The 23,129-nt window shown below is 43.8% G+C and overlaps 1 protein-coding gene across 6 annotated transcripts in view; it reads right to left on the bottom strand.

The window, feature by feature from the left end:
• arhgef10la (Rho guanine nucleotide exchange factor (GEF) 10-like a) overlaps positions 1–23,129 on the bottom strand; it is a 93,417-nt gene that overhangs the window by 33,168 nt on the left and 37,120 nt on the right. For all 6 annotated transcript variants that reach the window (XM_019879481.1, XM_019879479.1, XM_019879478.1 and 3 more), the window contains 4 exons: positions 22,200–22,315; positions 20,954–21,081; positions 10,205–10,305; positions 2,654–2,775 (listed from right to left, as the gene is read on the bottom strand). In XM_019879481.1, the coding sequence (XP_019735040.1) occupies positions 2,654–2,775; positions 10,205–10,305; positions 20,954–21,081; positions 22,200–22,315 (467 nt within the window). The remainder of the gene's footprint in view (positions 1–2,653; positions 2,776–10,204; positions 10,306–20,953; positions 21,082–22,199; positions 22,316–23,129) is intronic.

Here is a 23,129-nt window from a genome sequence, read left to right as displayed (position 1 = left end):
CCCCCCCCCCACCCCCCCACCCCATTGACGTACATCTCACACTACCTTGCATGGACACTTAGATAAATTCATTCGCAAAATGAATCGTGGGTTATTATCGTTCTCTCCGCTTTGACGCGCTATTGCACGTTTCAAAATAGATTCAAAGCGTTCCATCTTCTAAATATGGATAATTATTCAGGATCGTTTTCCACATTTTCTATGAAAGGTATGACATTGAAATCGCAACCTATTCGGAGCGTTCCAAAATCAAAATGTTTAGCTGGGGCATCTTCGGAACTACTGTTCACATTGCACAAATGTGTTCATTTTTCAGTATCTCACATTTTCAATTCAAATGTTACAATTTCAACTAATTCTTCGTCATTTCTTAACCAATTCCAACCATTCCAACTTGAAATTTATTTTTCCACATACCCGCAGCTACTAAGACAAAAACGGGGTATGTAAAGTATCATCTATTTCTGTGTATTGAAGGTATTTTGAAATCCAAAGTACCTGGAAAAAAAAAACCAAACTTGCAAGTGCAGGAAGAATATGCAAGCTCCACGCGGGAAGACCATGGCCCAGATTCAAACCCAGAACCTTAGTGCTGTGAGGCAGACATGCCAACCACTCGCCCAATGAGCCGAACTTCAAAGCAGCAGTGTGCCACGATTGGGTTATCTTTGTTTCTGTGGAGTCGGATTGAGCCGGGCTTGTGGTCCAGCAGCACAATTTCAAAGTCTTTTTAAAGTGAGAGAACGCCACGTCGTATCTTCACAAATAACTTGTGAGCAACAACCTGCATCATCAGCTGGACGCATCTCAGAAAGTAAGTTGACAGTTCAGCAATGGCCTTTGCCGGCACGCTCAGGTGCCTTATTTCTTTGTGCGGGGAGTGGGGAAGACGAGCGGAATCCTGCGAGAGCCGACTGGAAATATATTAATTGACTTGCTGCCGCTTCCAGTCAGGTGTAAAGCGCGTTGGTGGGGATACGTCTGGCGAGGCCTTCTGGGAAATTCCCTCACAGCACCGAGCGGACTTGCAGCGGAAGCCTCACCTAACCTTGGCCTCTCAGTGCTGAGGCGAGCAGACGAGGGGGGGCTGGCGTAAAGGTCTTAATCGAATGCTGAAACATTGATTCACGCTCGGATGTCCCGCAGCCATTAAGATAATTGTGTGATCACTTGATAACATTCTTCTCCGGCGGCTCAAGTAACTTGACTACCTCCCTTGTCTCATTGCTTCCACCGCTATCGCCCGCCGTGCTCAGTACTCACCTACAGTATAACCGGATTAGACGCGTTGAAAAAAGCCCCCGCAAAGTGAATTCAAAGCATTCCCAAAGACTTTGAAAACCACTTGGATGAAGCGCACAAATGTGCGAACAAATGGGCCTGATCTTTGCATCTTAACCGTCTGTATTAGAGGTGGTGGTCTCGAGTCACATGACGTGACTTGACTCCGACTTTAGTGGGCAATGGAAGGACTTGGGACTTGACTAAAACCCTTTGACAGTATTTCAAATGATAACTGATGTCGAGTCTGTCAAAGTTACTCACATACAAGTGCAAAAAAGAACCTTGCATCTTTTCTTATTGCCACTCGGAAGTTTGTTGTCAAACTAAACATAAAACAGAGAGGACTACATGTTGTGTTCCCAATAAAATACGGATCACAATAATATTGAATATGCTGTTTATATTTAATAATGATTTTGATGGGCAGACTTTACGACCATGTTTGCATGATGGTCATGATGGTGGTCCCTGCAGGTATTTTTTTTAGGTGGTAATTGGAGGAAAATGTTTGAGAACCACTGTTTTATAAAATAAAAATAAAAATCCCTTGCCTTTAATTTTGCTATGATGTGAAATTCTATCGACAAAATCTGTTTCCGAGAAAAGATGAAGTGACAACAGAGGGGCTAACGGCAGCAGTTGAAAAGAACCAAATAAAGAAAGAAAGAAATCAAATCCCTCCGAAGAAAAGATCCTCAAAGAACCTTTGCAAGCCCCGGTGAGCTTTGGCGGACAAAGACGAACACCCTGAAAGAGACCTTTTGAACCAGTGAGGCTGGGTTATCGCCCATGTTGGCTATTAGTCTTTGTCAGCACATTACAACAAAACGACTAGCCAATGTGTGTGTAAACTGGTTGCAGGCACAAGATGAGGGGGGAAAAGGCATGGAACGCAGGAAGGAGTGGCGGCAGGGAGGGGTGGGGGCTCATTTTAACATGGCGCAGAGCTTCATTTCTCACAGTGGCAGAGCGCAAGGAGAAAAATAGGCTTGCAAAGGTGCGTTATTAAATCAACACCTTTTTTTTCTGTGTCAAAATGGATTTGTAGGAAAGGATGGAAAGGAGGGGGGCGCTGTTTCAATCCTTTGCATATTGCATATACACAGTGATCCGCCTGTCAAATCGTCGAACTGACTGAACATGAACCTTTTAGACTGCGGCGCTGATCACAAATAACTGATGAGAAGACCATTCTATTCATCACGTGACACACACACTGCGTAGGGGTGAACCCGTGCGAGACTAAATATGCAGTGGATGTTTTAGACAGCGGCACATTTGTATTCATTGTGTTTACTTGTATCGTGCAAGTTGGCGCTTGTTCCGAAAAACTGGCGGAGAGGCGCGGCAAAGAGCCAAACGACTTTACCTTTCTCTCGGGGGACTTGGTAGCAAAAACGGGCATGTGACAGGCCAGAAGGGGACACCAAAACGGGGCTGTCGGCTTGCCCTCGTGCTCCTCGTACAGCCAGCCGGGCGAATTTTCCTCGCCTGAAAAAGGCAAAGAAATAGACAGAATGAGTTAAACGAGACCTTTTTTCACACGTAACGAAGCAAGGGCCAAGTTGAGATGCTTCAAGCGCCTTTCTGAATTCAATCCAAGGGGCGGACGGAAAAAAAAAAATAGAAAATTAAGTAGAAGACGATGACGAAACAAGCTTCCTTTCTGATTCAATCTAATGACAGACAGGAAAAACAACAGTTTAACGTACGAACAATACGAAGAAGAAACAGAAGAAGAATACAAGACAAAGCAGAAGATGTAATATTCAAGTTTCTGGTGATCATTTTTCAAAGCACAACTCAAATAATTTGAACGTTGCCTTTCATATGACACTTTCGCAGGGCCACAGCCCACCTGGCTTCCTGATACAAGCCCCCCCCCCCACACACACACACACGGGGCCAGAGAAAACAGGACCAGAATGGTTTAAAACATTTGTTTAGCCTTCTGCACCCGCTGACACATTTCAGAATGGACAGGGGTTAAAAACAGGACGACGACGCAACTGCTTCACACGTTTGTCGTTATAGCCCCGTGGAAAATCCTCCATTGTAGCTCACCTGTCCTCCACTGGGGGCTTTGTCTGTCCGGACGGTAATTTCTGTTGGGCAGGCGACCTCGATTGGGTCGAAATCAATCAGAATCACTCAGTCATCATGACAGCGTAGCAGAACGATGACATTCGAGAAGTCTCCTAAAAGTTTATTGCACATGATTTTGTTTTCAATGGCCGTGTTATGTGATTTTGGCATGTCCCGCGCGTAGAACGATCCACTCGTTTTGTTTTCGACAGACACCTTTCGAACCGCGCAGCACACGCCGTCGTCCTGTTGTGGCGTCGCAGCTCGCGAGACAAGAGGAAGGCGGCGGCGCTGGCGGCGGAAATGAGTGAAGACAAATTAGCCTTGACCTTCAGTCTTCCCAACCTGGTAATGATGATGAATAACAGTAAACAACATTAACGAGCCCTCACATAGCGGCATGTGTCCCGTAGACACACAATGTAGGACTTTTTTTTTTTTTTTTTTTTAAGCATTACAAAACTACTTCAACTTCTGAAGAAGAGAGGCCAGCTTGACACTCTTCTACTGCGCCGCGTCTTTGTCAAACTGAAATAGGCAGAGGGGGAGAAAAAAAAAGAACACAAAAGAGATTTTTGCTCACTTGGCCTTTAGATTGTATATTGTGAAGAACTAGCAGGCGACATTATGGAATTGAATCATCGATGCTATTTCTCGTCGACGTTTGCTTTGCAAGGACAAATGCGCAGACCGATGACACGCACGCACTTCATTGTGATGAGCATGGATTTGCCATGAATAGGCCATCATGTCAGCTGCCTGGTGGTAATTGCAGGACACTTCTGTGACCGGCCGTGTCTGCAGAGAGATAACCACCAATCAGCAAGTGTGCAATGCAATTATAATTGAATGGATGCATTATTTAATGTTAGTCGCATGAATATTTCAAAGATGGAAGAGTGTATCCAAAGGACACACGGCTAACCTTTAGACACTGACCCAAGAATCAGCATTTTCTCGATTAGGGACAAACACACTTTGGCCTTAATTGAACAAAATGCCCGCAATTAACTTAATGTGGAATTTGTCCGCGAAAGTATCGTCAAAGTCAAGGTTACGCGCACACGCGCACATCCACACGCACACGCACTAAGCATCTCGCCCGTGAGCCACGACAAAGACTCCAATAACGCACTTCCATGGTACACCGTGCAATTCTAATTCAATGTCTTGTTTTTTCCGATTCTTTTTTTTTCCCGACATTTAGGCTGCTCCTGCGCTGCGACTTGAATATATTGAACTCAGCGCGCGGACTGGCACGTGAAATCCCCGTTCTTGAATAGAGTTTACTTTCTGTGCGTTACCGCCGACTTCTTTCCACCAGCAGCAACGTACTAAAAGTGTTTTGCCAAAAAGACAGAAGAAGAAATGGAAGGCGGAAAAGTAATCACCACGGTAACTACTGTGTGACGTATGTTAGCTGCTACCGCTTGCATGTGGCCATGACAAGGATTTACAGGGTCCAATGTTTCTCAACTCAACTCAACTGAATTTATAGAGCACTTGAAAACACCACGTCCTTCACTAGACATACACAAGAACCGATGCTGTGCATTGAAGTGTTTGTGTTTCTTCTGCGCATTCATTGTGGAAGGTGACGGCCATCTTCTCAGCTTCAAGTGGATGTGGCAGAAAACTGAGCGGCGAGGCAGAATATTAACTGACAAGATCGAGCGCCTTCCCGGCTATCCGATGGCGAGCGTGCCTCCGGTTGGAGTCTTGCGCTGATAAAGATTAATTTGCAGAGCACGGTCTTTCGTCAGTACCCCCCCGTTTCAAACACTCCCCCCCTACCTCCACCCCAGCCCGCCAGGTGACACGAAGGCCAAAGATACGGACTAATTAAATACACCAATGCAATTGATATTTAAGCATGGATCAATGCAAGTGCAGGATCTGTTAATTAAATCCTTGATCATGTTTACTCATCATAAACATTTCCCACATTTGAGCGTGGCAAGATAAGGGGTGGGGGAATGGGGGCTATATATAGGGAAGGCGTGTGTGTGTGTGTGTGTGTGTGTGTGTGTGTGTGTGTGTGTGTGTGTGTGTGTGAGATAATCGCAGCCGTTTGACAGACTAATTTATGGGCTGTTCAAACATCCTTCAAACGCACGACCACTGAAAGCTTCTTTGTTTTGCTGCCGATGATGCTTGGATGGATGAAAAGTTGAAGAAAAAAAAAAAAGAAAACGTAGAAAAATGAGTTGATTCATCGAGCAGATAACAGCTCAAAAGAGGACAGATAAGCGCTACGTGTGAGGTTAAGCTGATGTTGTTTAAACCCGTGCGGTCGCCATGGAAACCTGGCAATCTGAATCTGGGGCGCTGGTGAAAAGTACAGGTAGAAGCCTTGAAGGCAGCGCAGTCGTGGATTTGGTGGGCGTGGGCATGGGGCAGGTTAACATGGAGCGGATTAACGAGGAGTGTGTTGAATTTGTATTTACGTGTGTGTGTGCGTGCGAAAAGCACGGCTCATCTATTTTAGAGGTTCTCTACAAGTTTTTGGAAACAGGGATGCTTTTCAGGAGGGACATTTTGCATCATCCATACTGCTCACCGGTCCGATTCTTTATCAAGTGGAAGGGAATCCGACAATACAAAGGATGTCTGATTATGATTAATATAACTGTTAGATTAAGCATGGGTTGATTGTCTATGCCTGGAAAGTGAGCCACGAGGATGACGTCATCGGACGGCAACTCTTGTGTTACCATCTCAGATGCCACGCAACACATCAAGATAACCTGATGAACGGCAGGAGGTGACATCATAGGGTAGTGCCAAAAGACACGTCTTCACTCGTTTGCGATGCAGCTGAGAAGGGGAATCGTCTAGCGAGCAAATAAAAGATAACTCGAAATCAAATTACTGGGATATCCTTCATCAAACGGAACTGGTTTGAGATTACCAGCCCGTGTCAGACTGCAAGGGCATCTACTGTATTTTGTCAGGATACAGACAGCTGTATTTTTCCAAGACCAAGTCGTAATATGATATTAAAGTCATAGGTGGCCAAAATAATACATTTGAAAAATAGAACTGTGCTCCCAATATATATGCCACCTTTTACTCGGGTAACGACTGACACCTTTATTCTTGGAAAAAAAAAAAAATGGCACTATATTCTCCAAATATATACGCCTTTTGTTTTGCAAAAAAAAAAAAAAAGAAGAAAAAAATACTTCCTATATTCTTGCAGGGATTTGTGTGATCACAGTTCTCGCTCATATCAGATCTTTTAATTGGCCCAAAGCTTTGGTATGGAGAATTTTAGAGTTACTATTCACCAGGAGGGATGCTTGAGCACATTAAGGCAGCCGCGGGCGAGCACCCCCCGCTTGCCCTTTCTGTTCCCTGCAGTGGGGCTGATTGCATGTCTTAATCATCCCAACAGCCCCCGTCTCCTGTTTCCCCTCCCATCATGCATCGGCCTCGCCGCCGTCTGAGACCTAGACCCCAACTCGACGGGGAAGCGATTAATTCCGCAAGTGGCAAAGCCTATTAATTAGGCAACGCCTCAGGCTAGTTCATAAAGACCGCTGGCAAACGGCGGTGGTGCAGTGCGTCAAAGACGTTCAGTCAATTTACACCACAATGCAAGGAAAGCTTTGATTTATTTTCCCCATATTCTGACTAAATACTGAAGTGCACTTAGCAAATGCACAGTCCTGCTTTGAGGAAAAAAAAAAGGAACTAACATTATGCAGGGTTTCAACAGAAAAAAAAAAAAGGAAAGAACATTTTGCAGGGTTTCAACATTCAATTCAGTGATTCTGTTGCATACCACTAGAGGGAGCAAGCGGACCACATATTGAGAATCACTACAGTAATCAAATATGAATGGACTTGTTTCGACTACAATTCACCCAAAATTAGCTCAAATAAGAAGCAGGTATCCTTGACAGATAAGCACGGCTAAACTGTTTTTTTTTCTCCATGCCATCCAACGTGGGTAGAACAAAGTTTGCCACTCATGTGGAAGATTCAACTAAAATAGCCAAGACGACAGGCTGTAACTTTTTGTAATTAAACAGTCATGACGTTGGGATGGGGCGTAACATCGTTAAACGGCAATTTAGCCCCAAGTCTGCCGCAGGGGGTGCAGCAATCTGCTGCTAATCGCCTGCAGCGCTGATCAAACCTTTGACCACAGATTCCTAATCGGCAATGTTCTGCCAATCAAAATGTGTCAGTGATGAAAATCAACCACAAAGTTTTGAGGATCGTTTTCAGCGTCTGCTAAAAAAAAAAATAAATTAAAATAATAATAACTAAACAAATATGTCACAGAGTAGTCGAAGGCCGAATAACTGACGGTGGCGAGGAAACCCCCCTGTGAGGGCGCACCATCCGTGAAATTAAAGCAACAACTCCCTGGTTGTAATTACATTTGCTTAAATGGGAAGGCAACTTGTGGGCGGAAAACAATTAACGCAATGTTGCCAAGCTGACCATGACGGTGGTGATCAACTTCCAAATGGACCTGCGGTGGGAACCCCGAGTGCCTGTTCTCATTTCCTCAAAACTGTCACAAAAACGGACTTCAAGGGGTCGGTCGGTGATTCCCCATTCCAATTTCTTGCCGCTTCCACCCAGTCCAAACTACAGCCACAAATGTGTCAACTTTCACGTCGCGACATAGCCTCCCACGATCGCATAATTCAAATGAGTGCGATGCACAAAATACAGGATTAGTCATTCGGCGACGACTGCTTTCAATGCAACCATCTGGGAGAGTGAGCGTAAGGTGTTCAACGTAGTGATGGCAAATTGAAGCTTCATGAAACACTTGTGATATTTTTTGACTCCTCCACATGGTGCGCTCGGTTTCATTATAAAGGTTATTGCAATGGGCACATCTTAAAATTACATTGCATCTTTAAACCAAGAGCGCCTTATAGAAGAGTCAAAAACTATCACAGGTGCTTCATGAAGCTTCAGTTGTCCATCAATAGTTCAACATCACATTCCCAGTTCTTGCCTCGCAAAACACCTTACACCACATCGAGTGTAACATCTCAAATAGATGGCAAGAGGTGACAAATTGTTTTTCAATTTTAGTGCTGTTTTTAAAAAAATGTCTTAATCATTTATTTTTTGGGATTAATTGATGAATCATATTGAAATAAAAATATTCTATCCAAATTTCAATCCCTTTGTTCCACAAAACATCATTTCAAAGTTCAGAAAATGCACAAACGTAATATGAGTTACTTGCGTGTAGCATGTGCAGTATAAAGAAAAGTGCCAGTGGAGAACTACACTGCATGAAGGCTGTTCCAGGACGAGATCTTTTAAGTTACATTTCGGCTGCCAACACGCAGCGCCCCCCCCCCCCAAAAAAAATAGCCAGGTCAACTTCACTTTGTGTTTCTAATTTACCACAAAGTAATAATCTCTGCTTTGTAACTTGGCTGTGACCTTTTACTTTATGTTGGGATTGTACCTTGATATATATATATTTTTTTTTAATCTTTTCATTGACTCTTGTTTTTCACAAGTATTTCTTTAGCCCCGTGTGGATTTAGCTGCTCGATGAACGGTGCTGTCAAACTCAACTTGTCTCGCCTTACTGAGTGACATTGAAGTTTAAAAGCTGCTGATGGCACAATATAAAAAACTTATTTTATTGTCATTTTATGAAAGGCATCTGCTCTTGTATTTTTTTTATTTTTTTTTTTATTTCATGACCAGAAGGTCGTGCGGCACGCTTGACTACTGGTGACCGCGTCCATCTCAGGCAGTATGGAGGGTGTTCTCTGGGTTGGATATGTGGGTCGGAAAATGGATGTATAAAGAACGATATCATGAACTTTATTATCGTAAGATTACAACTTTTCATCCTAACAAAATACATCTCAGTTATGAAAAGTACTCTGCTTTAACTTTTTTGTTGAAAACGATCACTTTTCATCTCTTCACCTTTTTTTCTTTATTGAAATGTGATTTTTATTTTAACTTTTTTTTTCCCCCCTTAGACTTGGGTAACTTTTTTTTTTTTTAATTCGCGCGGTATTGAAGGTGGAGGAATAGTGGTTACGTTGAATTGATATCATAAAATGATGACTATAATACATGGGAGTACAAGCAGCTAATCCATGGATAACTAAAATTATTTTGGCACTGCTGTGCCGTCATTTGACATTATTCTGACATTACTTTGGCTCCGACTATCACCCGTACCCACACGCCGCACCGACGCCAGCGCCCCGCTCGAGCCGCCTGCTGCGCGCCTGATAAAAAGGTGCGAGCCGCGGGGAGAGGGGATTGCGAGCCGCCTGAGCGCTCCACCGGAGTGCCTGCAGATGTGCCGCGGTGAGTCAAGAGCCCGCGGCTGCCATCCAAGGTTGACGTTGCGCACTAAAGGGATGGCAGCTCGGCGCCCACAGATCGCTTTGCCAACAAACGCTTCACACGCACATCAACGGATAAAGAATGCAACCTTTCTTGGCCCTCTCTTGCTTTTCGCCAAACCGGACCTAATTCCTTAAAATGCACACAAATACCTTCAGCTCAGTGCTGGCGTGGCTGTGCGAAGAGGCAACGGAGAAATGCAAACCGCAAGCAAACACTCATGCACGAGCAAGAGAGTCAAAAGATGTGGTGTTCAAAAAACAAAAACTAACAAACAAAAAAAGTCTAACTGTTGGGACTTTTTTTATGGGGATGGCTGTGGCTGACTTATTTATCGTCATTAGGCCACATCATATGAATTATTCTTCTTTTGGTTGTTGGATTTGTATTTACGTTTTTGTGTGTGTGTGTGTGTGTGTGTGTGTGTGTGTGTGTGTGTGTGTGTGTGTGTGTGTGTGTGTGTGTGTTCTCTTCTTACGTTGCGCAATCTTGGCCAAGTGCAGCCGGTTGACCCAGGAGATCTTGCTGAGCGGGTTTGGCGTGTTGAAGACCACCATGAAGCTGACGGGACGACCGGACCTTCAGGAGCACAAAAAAAAAAAAAAAAAGAAAAAAAAGGTTTGTTGAGTGACATTGGTACAGTCGATATGTTGGATTCATTTTTAGTCACATTTGGAAGAGACCTGATTCCCACGTGCTAAATGTCACTAAATGCAATTGAATGTTGTGACAGTAAATCCAGCCTGTACGCACGAGCAAATCTCACTTTCGATGACAGGGAAGATGCTTTTATAACGCCTTGTCAAGGCTTTGGCTTGTTTATTGGGGGCCTCGTTGCCTCTGGCATATTTAAAACAAGTTGGCGTGGCTTCTGACTGCCAAATGATTAGAGCATGACCCCGCCGGGTCTTTAAATACCTCCAGCGGTGGCTTTGAGATCACACGTTAAGTGTGCAGTCTGAAGAAAAAGGCTTCGGGACATATCCAAGTAAAGGGGGCGGGGGGGCACTTGATTGATTGGACAACATATTGACAATTTGGATTGGAGATCGGGGGAGACTAAAGACTTTTGATTCCTGACATTCCTTCCTCTAATCTTATGACATCTACAGGCAATTATCAACCCTTTTCAATTACTGGCCAATTTTCACTTTTCACAGGAGAGCTCAGTTCCTACCTACCCAGAGTTTGCAGTAGTTTTTACCGTTTTTAACTAAAGGGATTGAATCAGCACTACACCAGTAAATGTTGTTGATGAATAAGACAAATTTGAAACGATCTGTGGAAGAACAAGTTCAAGAAACCAAACTTCAGGCTGATACAAAAGTTGGTGCAGATAATCGTTACACCATTTTTTAAGTGACCAGTAACTGTAGTACAACTTTAGGTGTGCAATCATACAGAAAGTCCTTGAGCGCTTTAAAGTTTCTGGTGCTGTCGAATATAGATCAATGACGATTGTTCAAGTATGTACGGAGCTGGAGCTAGATCGATCAAAAAGAAACAAATAACACATAGTTCCAAAAAAAATGTTCTGTATCTGGTAGGAGAAAAATTGTTTGTCTCACTGCTAGTGGGTGGCGGCTTCGTAGCTCGTCCGCCCTCCTTTAAGCGGGCCTAGCAAAAGCTACAGATGGCGCCAGTATCCGCCCGCCACAGATCAAAAGATTTCAAAGGACAACACCGGGGAGCGTGTCGGCACGACATCCAAACTGCGGTGAATGACAGACGCTCATAAGAAACAATCACTCATTAATCTTTAGCCCTTGGGCATTAATGCCGGAACCGGGACAAACTGGTCATGGAAAGTGCACAGATGAGCGATACATTAATAATGTGCTGTGTGATTTTGGACAGCTGGATTGACAAGTGGCCAAAGAGCCAGCTGGCATGCTTGCACATGAAAACAGAAAAAAAAAAAAAGAAAGAAAGCTCCTGATGTTTCCACTGTGTTTTTCCTGCATAACAAATTTGAAGGTAGCTCACTCCACCAAATTTTGGGCTACCTCTGGCTCTGAAAGCTCCAACATCATGAAGACCGTCATTGTCTGACCAGCAGTGCACTCGTGTCATTATTTTTAACCGGTAATTGTGGAACTAGTGTTGTGTATTCGATTTTGCTGGGGGAAAAAAAGTATCTTACAAGAATGGTGCATCTTGCCTTTTTCCAACTTTTCCGAGAATTGTCATAAAGGAAGCATGTCGTTTTCAAGGTGAGTTGTCAACAAGTGTTTTAAGAAAAAAAAAAATGAAGACACAAAATGCTTAAGAACAATTCACTGCAAAAACTAAACTTGAAACAAGATGAGACATCTGAAATCAAGGCAAAAACATGTTTCCACTTGGTCGTCATTTTATTTCTTCATCGGGCACCTTGAGTGTAAGAGCATTTTGATCCTTCAAATCCTTTCATAAAAAAAGAAATGTTTGCTTTGATCATAAAGTTGATCAGCGTCATGGGGAAAATAAATAAATCAACAAAAATCACAAATAAACCACACAAATGCACAACGGCAATAACCTGGTCCTGTTGGGGGGTCTACTTGCGTCTGTTTTGGGGGGGGGGGGGGCAAGCTGAACATCACAAGGAGGAGGACTTTGATGGCAAGAAGAAAGACCAAAGGAGAGATTTTTTTTTTTTTTTTTTTTTTTTTTTTGCTCGTACATTTTTCATTTCATGGGACTTTAAGTTTAATACTCTGAATTTTCTGTCAGCAGGGCAACTGCGTGCTTGTCACCCCAAAGTGTCGTCGTCATTCAAGAGAGGTTGTGACGATCACACAGCCCGGACACAGTAAATTGGTCACTCGCTGAAGGCACATACTCTCACTCTGTACTTGTGCGCGCCGCTGCATTTCATCATGTGCTGCAAGCCCAACTTGTCCAAGTCAAGTTTTGGGTCTCCTGCTTGCTAGCAAGCTCCACAATAAAATCGAGCCCGTAGCGACAAGGCCAGCCGGCAAGCTGAGGTTTGGTAGCTGCCGCTGAGCTAAGTACGTTTTGACTGCAGTCCGCTGGTGAGCTGCATTCACATTCCAGTGTATCAGACCCACAATCTGATGTTTATCGTTTTAAAATGACATTTTGGTTTCAGTGTTTTAAATCCGCAGAAGGTCCAAACTTGTTCGTTTGGAGCGTTGGTGTGTGTTCTCTTGGCAAAAGGTTACCACCAAAGTCATAATAGCTCCAAGGATGCGCCCCAGATTGGTCTCAACCAATGCTTGGTCTCAAGCATTGGCCCAATTCGAACCACTGGAAAAGTGAACATCATTTCTGTTCTTTGCCAACTTTTGGCAACTGCATTTGCATTCCTGCAGTGAGATTTGCAGGGTGAGAATGCCCGGACACAAATAAGACACAGGAACAACGGATTGCGCTCTGGGAGAAAAGAGAGGCAAATGTTCACAAAGTTTGACACCTCCAGGGGCCTACAGGAGTGTGTGTGTTCAAACTTCACGAGTGATGGCATTGAAAAAATATGTCATAAATAAAAGCGATTCATCTGACGAAATTCTCAGGAGACAGATGGTGTGGCTCTCTCACGCAGCAGTGCCCGATGCATATATTTCCATGCTAAAGCCATCATTTAAAACGTAACATCGTCAAAATATGCGCTGCGTCAAAAGTAGAGTCGAATAATGTAAATAGATTTTACCGGAGGCTCAAATAACAACAACAACAACAACAACAACAGCGCGCTCCAACACAGGCTCGTTGTCTGCGGTGGTGAACTCGACAAGAGGCAAATGTGTTGTTTATTTAGTCCAGGAAGTGCAAATAAGTATTATTTTCATCATTAATTATTTCGACTGAAGAACGTTTTGAAGTCACTTTTGATGTACCTAACAGCCTGTTGCTGGCTGATAATAGGACAAAAAAAACATATCGTCTCTGTCGGATGTAAACCTCGTATACCCACATATGGTCAATTACAGTTTGTTTTTGTTTTTTAGTTTCCACTAATCAATACTATTGATTTGTAACCTCATCGTCTGTTCTATTTACGCATATTTTTTGATAACTGTACTATCCTACACTGAAAAGAAAAAGTAATGTACTTGATTATTGGTTGCACAGGACTAAAACGTATTGAACTAACACTTATTTGTTTTTTGGGTCGTTTTTGTTTGAGGAAAACACGGGAAAATTACGGTTGACCACATTTTGATCACGTGCAAACGATATACATGTTTGGATTAAGTAAATTCAAGGTATTCAAGTATATGTCTAAAAACTAAAAGCGTTTCTCAGTAAAAACAGAGGCCATTCATTTTTTGTATTGTGTCATGTATTCTTCGGATGGATCAAGTTTCTGGTACCTGCCCACCCCAAAAATTCTAGTGCTGTAGCGAGAAGCCTGCCAATACAACGGCCCGGTCCACGATGACTTCCAAACATCTTCCGAGAGTGCTCCTTCTTTCAGAAGCCTGACATCTTTTTACTGGTGTTTAATGGGGTTGGAGCGCGGGTGACAGCAAAGGCCACCTAACACGCGCTCATCATTTTCTTACTCAGCCTCCTGACCTCTGAATGTGGACGCCTTTTTTTTTTTTTTTTTTTTTTTTAAACTTCAGGTCTCTGTCATCAATCTTGAACACTGCAGTATAGCATCAAAGGACAATGCCAACCCAGTTTAACCGGCTTGTTGATTCCTCCATTTGTACTGCTTAAAAAAACCATTATCAATTCATTTTATTTATTTGCCACCACCGTCAACATATTAAATGTTCCAAATAAAACTCTTTTCAGAAAGTCCAAAACAGCACCTGGAGTCCAATAAATGTAGTTTGTAAGGCTACTACTAGCTAATGCTAGCTAGCTAAAAGTAGTACAATTTTTGCTTAATTTTTTTTTTTAAGTTTAAGTACAATAAGCTCACATGTTGTATGATGCATTAATTTTCCCAAAACTGAAGTTTGACATTACAGATAAATAATAGCCCACTTTTTTTATCAAGTCACAGTGAAATATTTATTGCACGTCACCAAAAAGGATTTCAATTTTTTTTGTAATATTATTGTGGTCGATTGATTACTCAAATTTTAGTGTGTACCCTGAAACATATATTGTACATACATTCACTATTTGTTTACATTGCGACGTCAACATTAACTTGCACTGGTTAAAGGCGAGGGGCGCGGAATCAGGATATAAATGGTGCTAAACCATGTAAAAAATAAGCTTGCTATTGTCGCTTAAATACATGCATGCCAATTTGGGGAAGTTTTTCTTCTCCGACACTTGCCGTCTCTCAAGAGTGTCACTAGAAGATGATGCAGCGGACATGCAGAAGTGTCATTCACACCATTTGCTGTCTAAATATAGCCTGGGCCATTTGTGAAAGACAGAGAGAGAGACGGAGGGAGGTGTGTGACAAAAAAACGGAAGCGCTCTCTCGTTTGGATCTCTTTTGGCGACACCTCAAGCCCACGGGGGCCTCAAAAATAACAGCCTCTGATTGGATGACTGACAGCCGTAGTACTTGTGCGCCACACCGGTAGAAGAAGGGACGTTGTGAGGTAAAAGGGGAGACAGAGAGCATGAAGGGGAAGATGGAGAAGGTGAAGGGATTTATGGCGGCAGGCGAGTGACGGGGCGCACGCGTGACGCTGATGCACAAGGACATGGCCGCATGAGGGCGGACGGCGTGGAGAATGGCAGGCCGACATTCACCTGATGCCAGCATCGCAATGGAAACATGCTGCATTAGAGCGTCACTGTGAATTAAAGGGGACATTGCACTGAAAAGTAACTTTTTAATTGCTTGGATACAGGAAACTCTTGCTATTGTTGGAGGACATGGAGCACTGTCACAAAGAGCCAAACGCCCTGAAATAAATAAGCAATAGTCATTGACGCCCCCTTTCTTTTTAGAATTGCCAACTCGTTTAAATTAAATAATTTCAAACTCCTCTTAAATGACTATTCATATGGTTTTCTTTCGGGGAAAATACACGAGTAAGACGAGAGTGTATTTTCACTTGCGGAGGCAGCACTTCCACACCACCGTAAATACACGTCAGTTATATCACCACACACAATGCCTGTAGAGTTCAAAGTTTTATGACGGCGAGAGCTCATGATAGATCCTTCCAAATATAATTGATCTCAATGGGAAATGTTTTTCAGCGAGCCACCATTAAAAAGCAGGAACTTTGCCACGGCGTATGTAAGATAACGAGTCTATTTTCGGCCTGTGTCGACCTTTCCCGCCATTCATCAAATCTTCATATCGGCCTGTCAAAACGCCGCACCTGTTTCTTTTTATGTTTGTGGTCGCAGGGCGGGGGCGGTTGGAAGAATAGCAGCAACGTGGCAAAGCTTCCAAGTTGGAGGCGTCTTGAAGTTGCGGCAGTGTTTGGAGTGAAAGCAGCCCGCAGCCATTGACCTGCTGGCACCGGCGCTGAATTATTTTCTGCCTCCTCTACTCACATTATGAAAAGTTAATGCAAGAACTCGCATTGGCTGTCTTTGCCGGGGCTAAAAGTCACACCCCCATCTCCATTTTGTCTCTGGGTGGGGTCGCCAAATAATGCATGCGGACCACTTTATGGCCGCTTTCTTTAATAATGCAACGCAGGTGAAAACAGAGAGCGACTTGATCTTTGACCGCGTCTCCCTCAAATATCTTCATATCGGCCTGTCAAAACGCCGCACCTGTTTCTTTTTATGTTTGTGGTCGCAGGGCGGGGGTTGGTTGGAAGAATAGCAGCAGCGTGGCAAAGCTTCCAAGTTGGAGGCGTCTTGAAGTTGCGGCAGTGTTTGGAGTGAAAGCAGCCCGCAGCCATTGACCTGCTGGCACCGGCGCTGAATTATTTTCTGCCTCCTCTACTCACATTATGAAAAGTTAATGCAAGAACTCGCATTGGATGTCTTTGCCGGGGCTAAAAGTCACACCCCCCATCTCCATTTTGTCTCTGGGTGGGGTCACCAAATAATGCATGCAGACCACTTTATGGCCGCTTTCTTTAATAATGCAACGCAGGTGAAAACAGAGAGCGACTTGATCTTTGACCGCGTCTCCCTCAAATCGTCCTTCCCAAAACTTGCGCTTTGGTCAATTTTTTATTGGGCTGCCGATTGGCAGGGCAAAGTGCCGTCAGCTATTTCTGGGGGGCTGTCGAGTTAGCACGCACTTACTTGATACACAGTTTTATTGGCGGACAAATAGAAATATATAGTGAAACCCAGTCTTTTTGTGGTTTGTTCTGTTTTTTTCTGTACAACCAAATCTCAGTGAGGTGGTGAAAAAGAGAAAAAGGAACCTCACCACAACTATCCGCATAATTTTGTGCTCTTCCTGTTACGAAGATGCCACGACAAAGCGCCAAAGCACTGGCTAATGGGAAAATAGTAAATGGTGTCAAGGAAGAAAAGTGGTGCTCTGAGATAAAAGTGATCTGACTAATCAGTTTTTCGAGATACAAGCTGCCATTCAGTCAATCCTTTGCTTTAACTTGCAAGCAAAAATTGTATATTGGCAGTAAACGCAACTCAATCCCACAACAGATAGTGAACAATATTCAAAAGCAATGGCTATTTGAACAGAAAAGGTTGCACAAACCACGCAGACAGATAAAATTCCAATACACACAAGTATCTTCTTTATCCTCTGCAATGAATGACCAACACAACTGTAGCGCACTGAGTCGCTGCGACGTCTTTGTGTTTATCTGTATTTATGTATCATATTGCCCTTAGTTCACCAGGCCAAACACAGCAGAAGGAGAAACACAATGTCCATTGAAGTAACGCAAAAAATGTTAATCTTAAAATCTATTTAATTATGTCATTACTATAGGTACAATATTATAGAGTCCTATTCTTCTCATTTACAAAAGTTTGTTGTGTGTTTTTTTTCAGAGGGTGGAACAGATTAATGGCACTTCTATTCATTTCAATGGGGAACGATGATTCGAGATACGAGTGTTTTCGGATACAAGGATGGTCGCGGATCCAATTAAAACAGGTTACGCTGGAGGCAAAACGATATGTTTAAGAGTGTTGCATCTCAACTGGTCTAAGGGCTTTGTACGTTGGGACAGGAGCTCAGTTCAGCCCAAGAAGAAGACCATCTTTAGTACAACAAAAAAATAAAATAAAATAAAATCAATACATCATATGCAACCGGTCCAGAATGCCGCTGCTCGGATTCTTATTGGTACCATGACACTGCACCACATCACGCCGGTCCCAGAATCAAAGAAGAGATTTTAAGATCTTACTGTCGGGCTTGGACCGAAGTATATTCAAGACCTTTCGGTAGCCTTTGAGAGTCCCAGAGCCCTCAGGGCTGTCGAGTGCAGGCTTACTAAGTGTTTCCATCGCCATACAGAGTGAAGCAGAATTTTGTTTCGAACAGATAGATTTGTTCAACGCTGAACTTGACAGTCAATGTTGTTTCATTTTCGTGTTTCATCTTTTCATTCCTCCTGCTTGACCTTCACTAAATCAGGCCCCAAGAGTTGTGCAGAAGTACTCATCGAATCTAGAGTACCTGTGACAGACACTGGTTCTATTTCCTTTCACTGAACTATCAGATGGCTGCAAGTGGAGGACGGGAGTCCATTTATTCATCCGCACCTCTCGACTCCACACGGGAGTCGCGGCGAAAAGTCACGGCGGTGCGCGGTCACCGAGATAAGATCACAAGGAGCCTCCGATGTGGCGAGGGCGACATTATTTGGGCGAGCCTCTCTGCCTGGATGAAATCCCAATGAGGCGCCATTAGCAAATGGAAGATAAAGCGACGGTAGCGTTGGGTGAAATTTGAAGTGAGTATCGGTGGCTCCCGCAGCGGCGCGAGACGAGGGCATATTAATGAACCACTGTCACACGGAGGCCACTCGCTGCCTTTGAGGAGGCGAGTCGGGATTCTCCCCACGTACTCGCTCTGTTTGCGGTGTGCAGTCTGTGGTGTGCCAGCCTGACTACAGAGCGTCGCTCGCGGCCAGACAGGAAAGGAGCCGCTCGGTACAGAGAAGTCCCCAACTGTGGTCCCATGCTCTGTGCGTGTCATTCGCCGAGTTGTTTGAGACGCATGATGCCAAGTAGGCCTTTGTACATTGTTACGAAGGCGAGAAATATGCAGGAAATGTCAATGGGAAGTCAAGCTAGGGAATTTTGGAAACGCAGTACAGCAGCAACTGCCGCAAACCAACAGCTAAGGCCCACAAATGGGATGTCGGCGTAGCTGAAGCTCAGGTTGGGTTATTCATTCATCGAGTGCAACACCACACGAAATCGCATGAAATTTGGGTTCTGTTCCAAATATGTTTCCCGAGTATTTTACATTTGATTTTAAAAGAAATTTCAGTTTAGAATGTGTATTTTGCCACTTCTTAAATTCTCAGCGTTTTGTAAACCCAGCTGTTACTTCCCCCCACAAAAAAATAAAAAACCGCAACACGGCCAGCAAAAGTGAGTTTGTTTGTGCGGCGCTGTGAGCCTGCCTGCTGCTCGACGCTCCCTTTGCAATCTGCCATCACTGCACCCTGGGTGGCGTCAGAATAGGTTGCTGTGCCCGCTGCGCAACCTGTCACCACCCAACACACTCGCAGCGGCAGGGTGCGAGGCCAGCCCAGCACAATTACGTCGTGAGCACGCATGCAGGGTTGCTTCTATCACCAGGCAAGAAATGTCGGTTTTGTTGGCTTCTACCTCCCCAGACCAACTTTGCGGTCATCTTTGTGGAGAATCAATCCCGGCTGCATTTAGGGCTTGAGGTGTGCCATCACAATGGCTGTGTGCGAGGGTGACATAAACTTTTGGCGCCGTTGAGGATTTCTCGTTGTTCTTTTTATTTGTACCGTGCAAGGTTGCGGTTATTACGGTAATTGTGAGACATACAACACGGTGGCTGACGATGCGCTCATGCAAGATTGTGCGTTTAGTGGACTTTTGTTTTTGACTTTTTGCGTATTCGTTTGAATTAAACTATTGAGGTTCTGAAACCGGAGTGCAGAAATCGCCGAGGATCCATGTGCTTTTGACGGTAGGCCCAATTTATAGTCTACTGCATATACCCCGTGCTAATTTATGAGTGGGTCCCTGGAAATATGCTGCCTGGGTGTGAAACCCCTCTCAATGAAGAGCAATCCTTCCCTTTCAAAGCAATCCAGGGACACTCATGTGAGGAGAACATCTGGCGTCATCAAACACATGACTAAGCAGATCGGCCCAGTAGGTCTGCTGTGACAGTGGACAAGGAAAGCGGGAGACGAGGATAAAGCTGATGTGTTTGCTCGGCTCTGCACGGGGGCTGATAATTTCTTTCAGAAAGACTCAAGCGTCTACATCGCAAGCGGTGTCTTTTCTTTGGCCCTCGCCATGCCGCAGTCTTGCTCTTGCGCCCACCAGAGGACAGAAAATTGGATCCATTATCAGCTGCCATTATTTCAATTTTCTGCTTCCTGCATCACCCAAAATAGCCTTTTTGTCAGCTGCGCTTGTCTCAAAGTGTGCACACGGGCAGTCACACAACCCATTTACAATTCAGTTCACAATTTGTGAAGCAATTTAGAGCACTTATCCACACTAATAACTGAAACTGAAAACAAAAAACCAACCCTAACCCAATCAAAGAGCCATGTCGTCATATGTATTCTACCTTTACTGGCATGCTCACACAATGACAAAAAATACTTTCTGCAATTTATCAAAGCCATTTTTTTTCTGCCAATAGTTGTCTGAAATTTGGTAGTAGTCTGACAAAACCTCTAGTTGAAGTTCTTTCGAGGAACTGGAAATGTCCAAAATCACGATAAAGTGAAAGAGTTTTTTGGGGGATGACTGCTTGACACTTTTTGGCTGAACTTTTTAAAAATCACAAGGACACGTTTTCTTTTCAGGACCCTGGATATGGACAAAATAATCCGAATGCAGAGACTTCATAAGATAAATAAATGAATGAATAAAATGGGGAGGGGGGGGGGGGGTTCTTTTTGGGCATAATTGGTGTTTCATAAACAAAACAGCGGACTTTCCAAAACTTTTCAGGCATGGCTTCTTGGGCCTTGACAAACATGTGTACCAAAAATGTCATGTCTACCAAATGTCATGTGACCAAACAGTATGGTAGATGAAAAACCAAAAACAACAACAACAAAAAAAACAATCTACACAGTTTGAAAATTGAAATGTACTTGGTGGTACCCGTCCCACAATCGAAGAGAATGACTGATCCAAATGTGGAAGCCAAAGCCACAATATGTGTTCTTGTACTCACTTGTCTGGCCTGCCGGGCAGCTGCAGGCGTAAGCGACATTTGTTGGCACTCTGAATCTGCTCTTCTTTGATACGAATGAGTCTCTGCAGAGCCAGACACCAGTCCTGGGCCACCGTGGTGTTCAGGTTCTTTGAAGGCAGACAAAAGTAAACATGAGTTACAACTTGTTGCAAGCGTTGAGAACAAATGGCACGCAGTGGCATCATCAAATGCACGTGACGCAGTTTGAAAAAGGGGGCTACTCATTTTGGAACCTACATTTGGAAGATGATAAATGAAGGCTTTGTGTCGCATCGGATCAACGTGCACACGTGTGCCTGTGCGTCACGGAACATGTTGCGCACTCCATTTTAACTTTGCAGATTACTTCTCATCCTTTTTAAATACATCTTATCATGGCTGGCAAGGATCAATCACATCACACGACCTGCGTGCGTCACTTAGTCACCGTGCCAGGCCAGTACCAACTTTTTCCGAGTACTTATTCCAAAACACACACATGGCAAATGTACCCAACTTTAGATCCCGGGTCGGCTTTGGCACGGTTTGAATGACCTCTAAACGTATCACATCGTCGGAAGAATCTGAGATGATGACTGCGGCGAATCTCATGAAATAGAATCCAATCCACTTCCTGAAGAGAATTGGCTATTTTGCCGATTTGACCAGCAGTCCAGCAGTCTCCCGAGGACACTGTGCTCTATTAGCACATGGAGGCAAAGGTGCCACCATTAAGTGGAGAGACTTTTGTGTGATGGCCAGGTATCACCTCCATGCTTTTTCTGCCCGTGTTACGCAATGGATGACAGCGCGACTGTGTCTGTGGCAGACGACCGGGAAGTGTCCTGATTTGAACGCTGCAGGAGAAGTGGCGGCATAGCGTGTACGATGCTCGCATCAGTCTTGTCGATGAACGCACAGAAGGCGCGCTTGCAGTGAAGGTACATATTTTACATGCGAAGAATCTGCAGCACACTCAGCAAAAATGTCATGAAGGTATACGTACAGAGTAAACCCCCATTTTTATTGACACCACTCTGAAAAGGATGACATATGCCGATTGGTGCCACAAGTTAGCAGCAAAGCACTTTTTCTATGAGACAAGGTTATGGCGCTACTAAATAACAAAATAAAGACAGCTTCATTTCAACACAGATCCTTGGCGCCACAGCAATATTTTTTATGGGAGACAGGGCTTAGGCCACAGAAAAAAAAAAAAAAACTATCTACAAAATGATCCCAGTACCTGGTACGTCCCCTCCAGGGTGCCCACCAGGAGCGTCACGTCCTCCACCACACAAAGGTCATGTTGAAGTTCCTGCAGTTCTTGGTAGAGGCGTGGAGGACCAAGGATGGATTTCCCTAAAACATTCAAGATGGCCATCAGACTAAAACAGATGTCACAGGAGGAACAATAAAACACTTTGGGACAACACATTTTATCTTTTCAAGTGGCCAATTTTCTCTCTTTCTTCATTATTCATATATGATGTGAATATGAGGTCGCAGGGGCGTGTGAGGAAACTTAATGGATCCATTTTTAATGACTGAGCAACGTGATGCTCGCACAAACCAACCTCTGGAATACGATATATTCTTACAAAGATTTGAATCATGATTTTCACAGTGGTAAAATAATTCACATATAAGTACGACAACATTAATTTTGGTATAGGAGTGAATTGCTGCATTTGGCTACTGCAGCCAACATGACAGAAGATATTTGGCTTTTCTTAAGATATTTAATTAAATGATATACTCTTTATCGCAATATTATCATTGTTGTGCAGTGTATCACTGTGTACAATGGTGCATTGAGATACAAATTTTATTTGTTCGTGACCACAGCGTGCGGGCCTTGGCCACCTACGGGCAATATGATACAGACAACCAGATAAACATAAAGACGCTCACAGATCATGAGTAGGCCGCATTAGTGTCCGTACCACTTTTTATTTTCTTTTTCGAAATTAATACTTGGTAGATTCAGCAAACAACAGCTGATAAAGAAGACATGCACATTTAAAACAAAGTTTCCACATCGTGGAATATAGTTCCCCATTCGGACACTTGAGAACATGAGAGTTCAACTCCAAACCTCAGAACTTTGAGGTGCACATGCGAACCACTCCTCCAATGTGCTGCTGGTGAAATTATGTCGAACAAGATACCAAAA

The sequence above is a fragment of the Hippocampus comes genome, unplaced genomic scaffold (genome assembly GCF_001891065.2).
Source record: "Hippocampus comes isolate QL1 unplaced genomic scaffold, H_comes_QL1_v1.1 scaffold44, whole genome shotgun sequence".
In the NCBI taxonomy this organism is placed as follows: Eukaryota; Metazoa; Chordata; class Actinopteri; order Syngnathiformes; family Syngnathidae; genus Hippocampus; species Hippocampus comes.
This window is presented reverse-complemented; position numbering and strand designations above follow the sequence as displayed.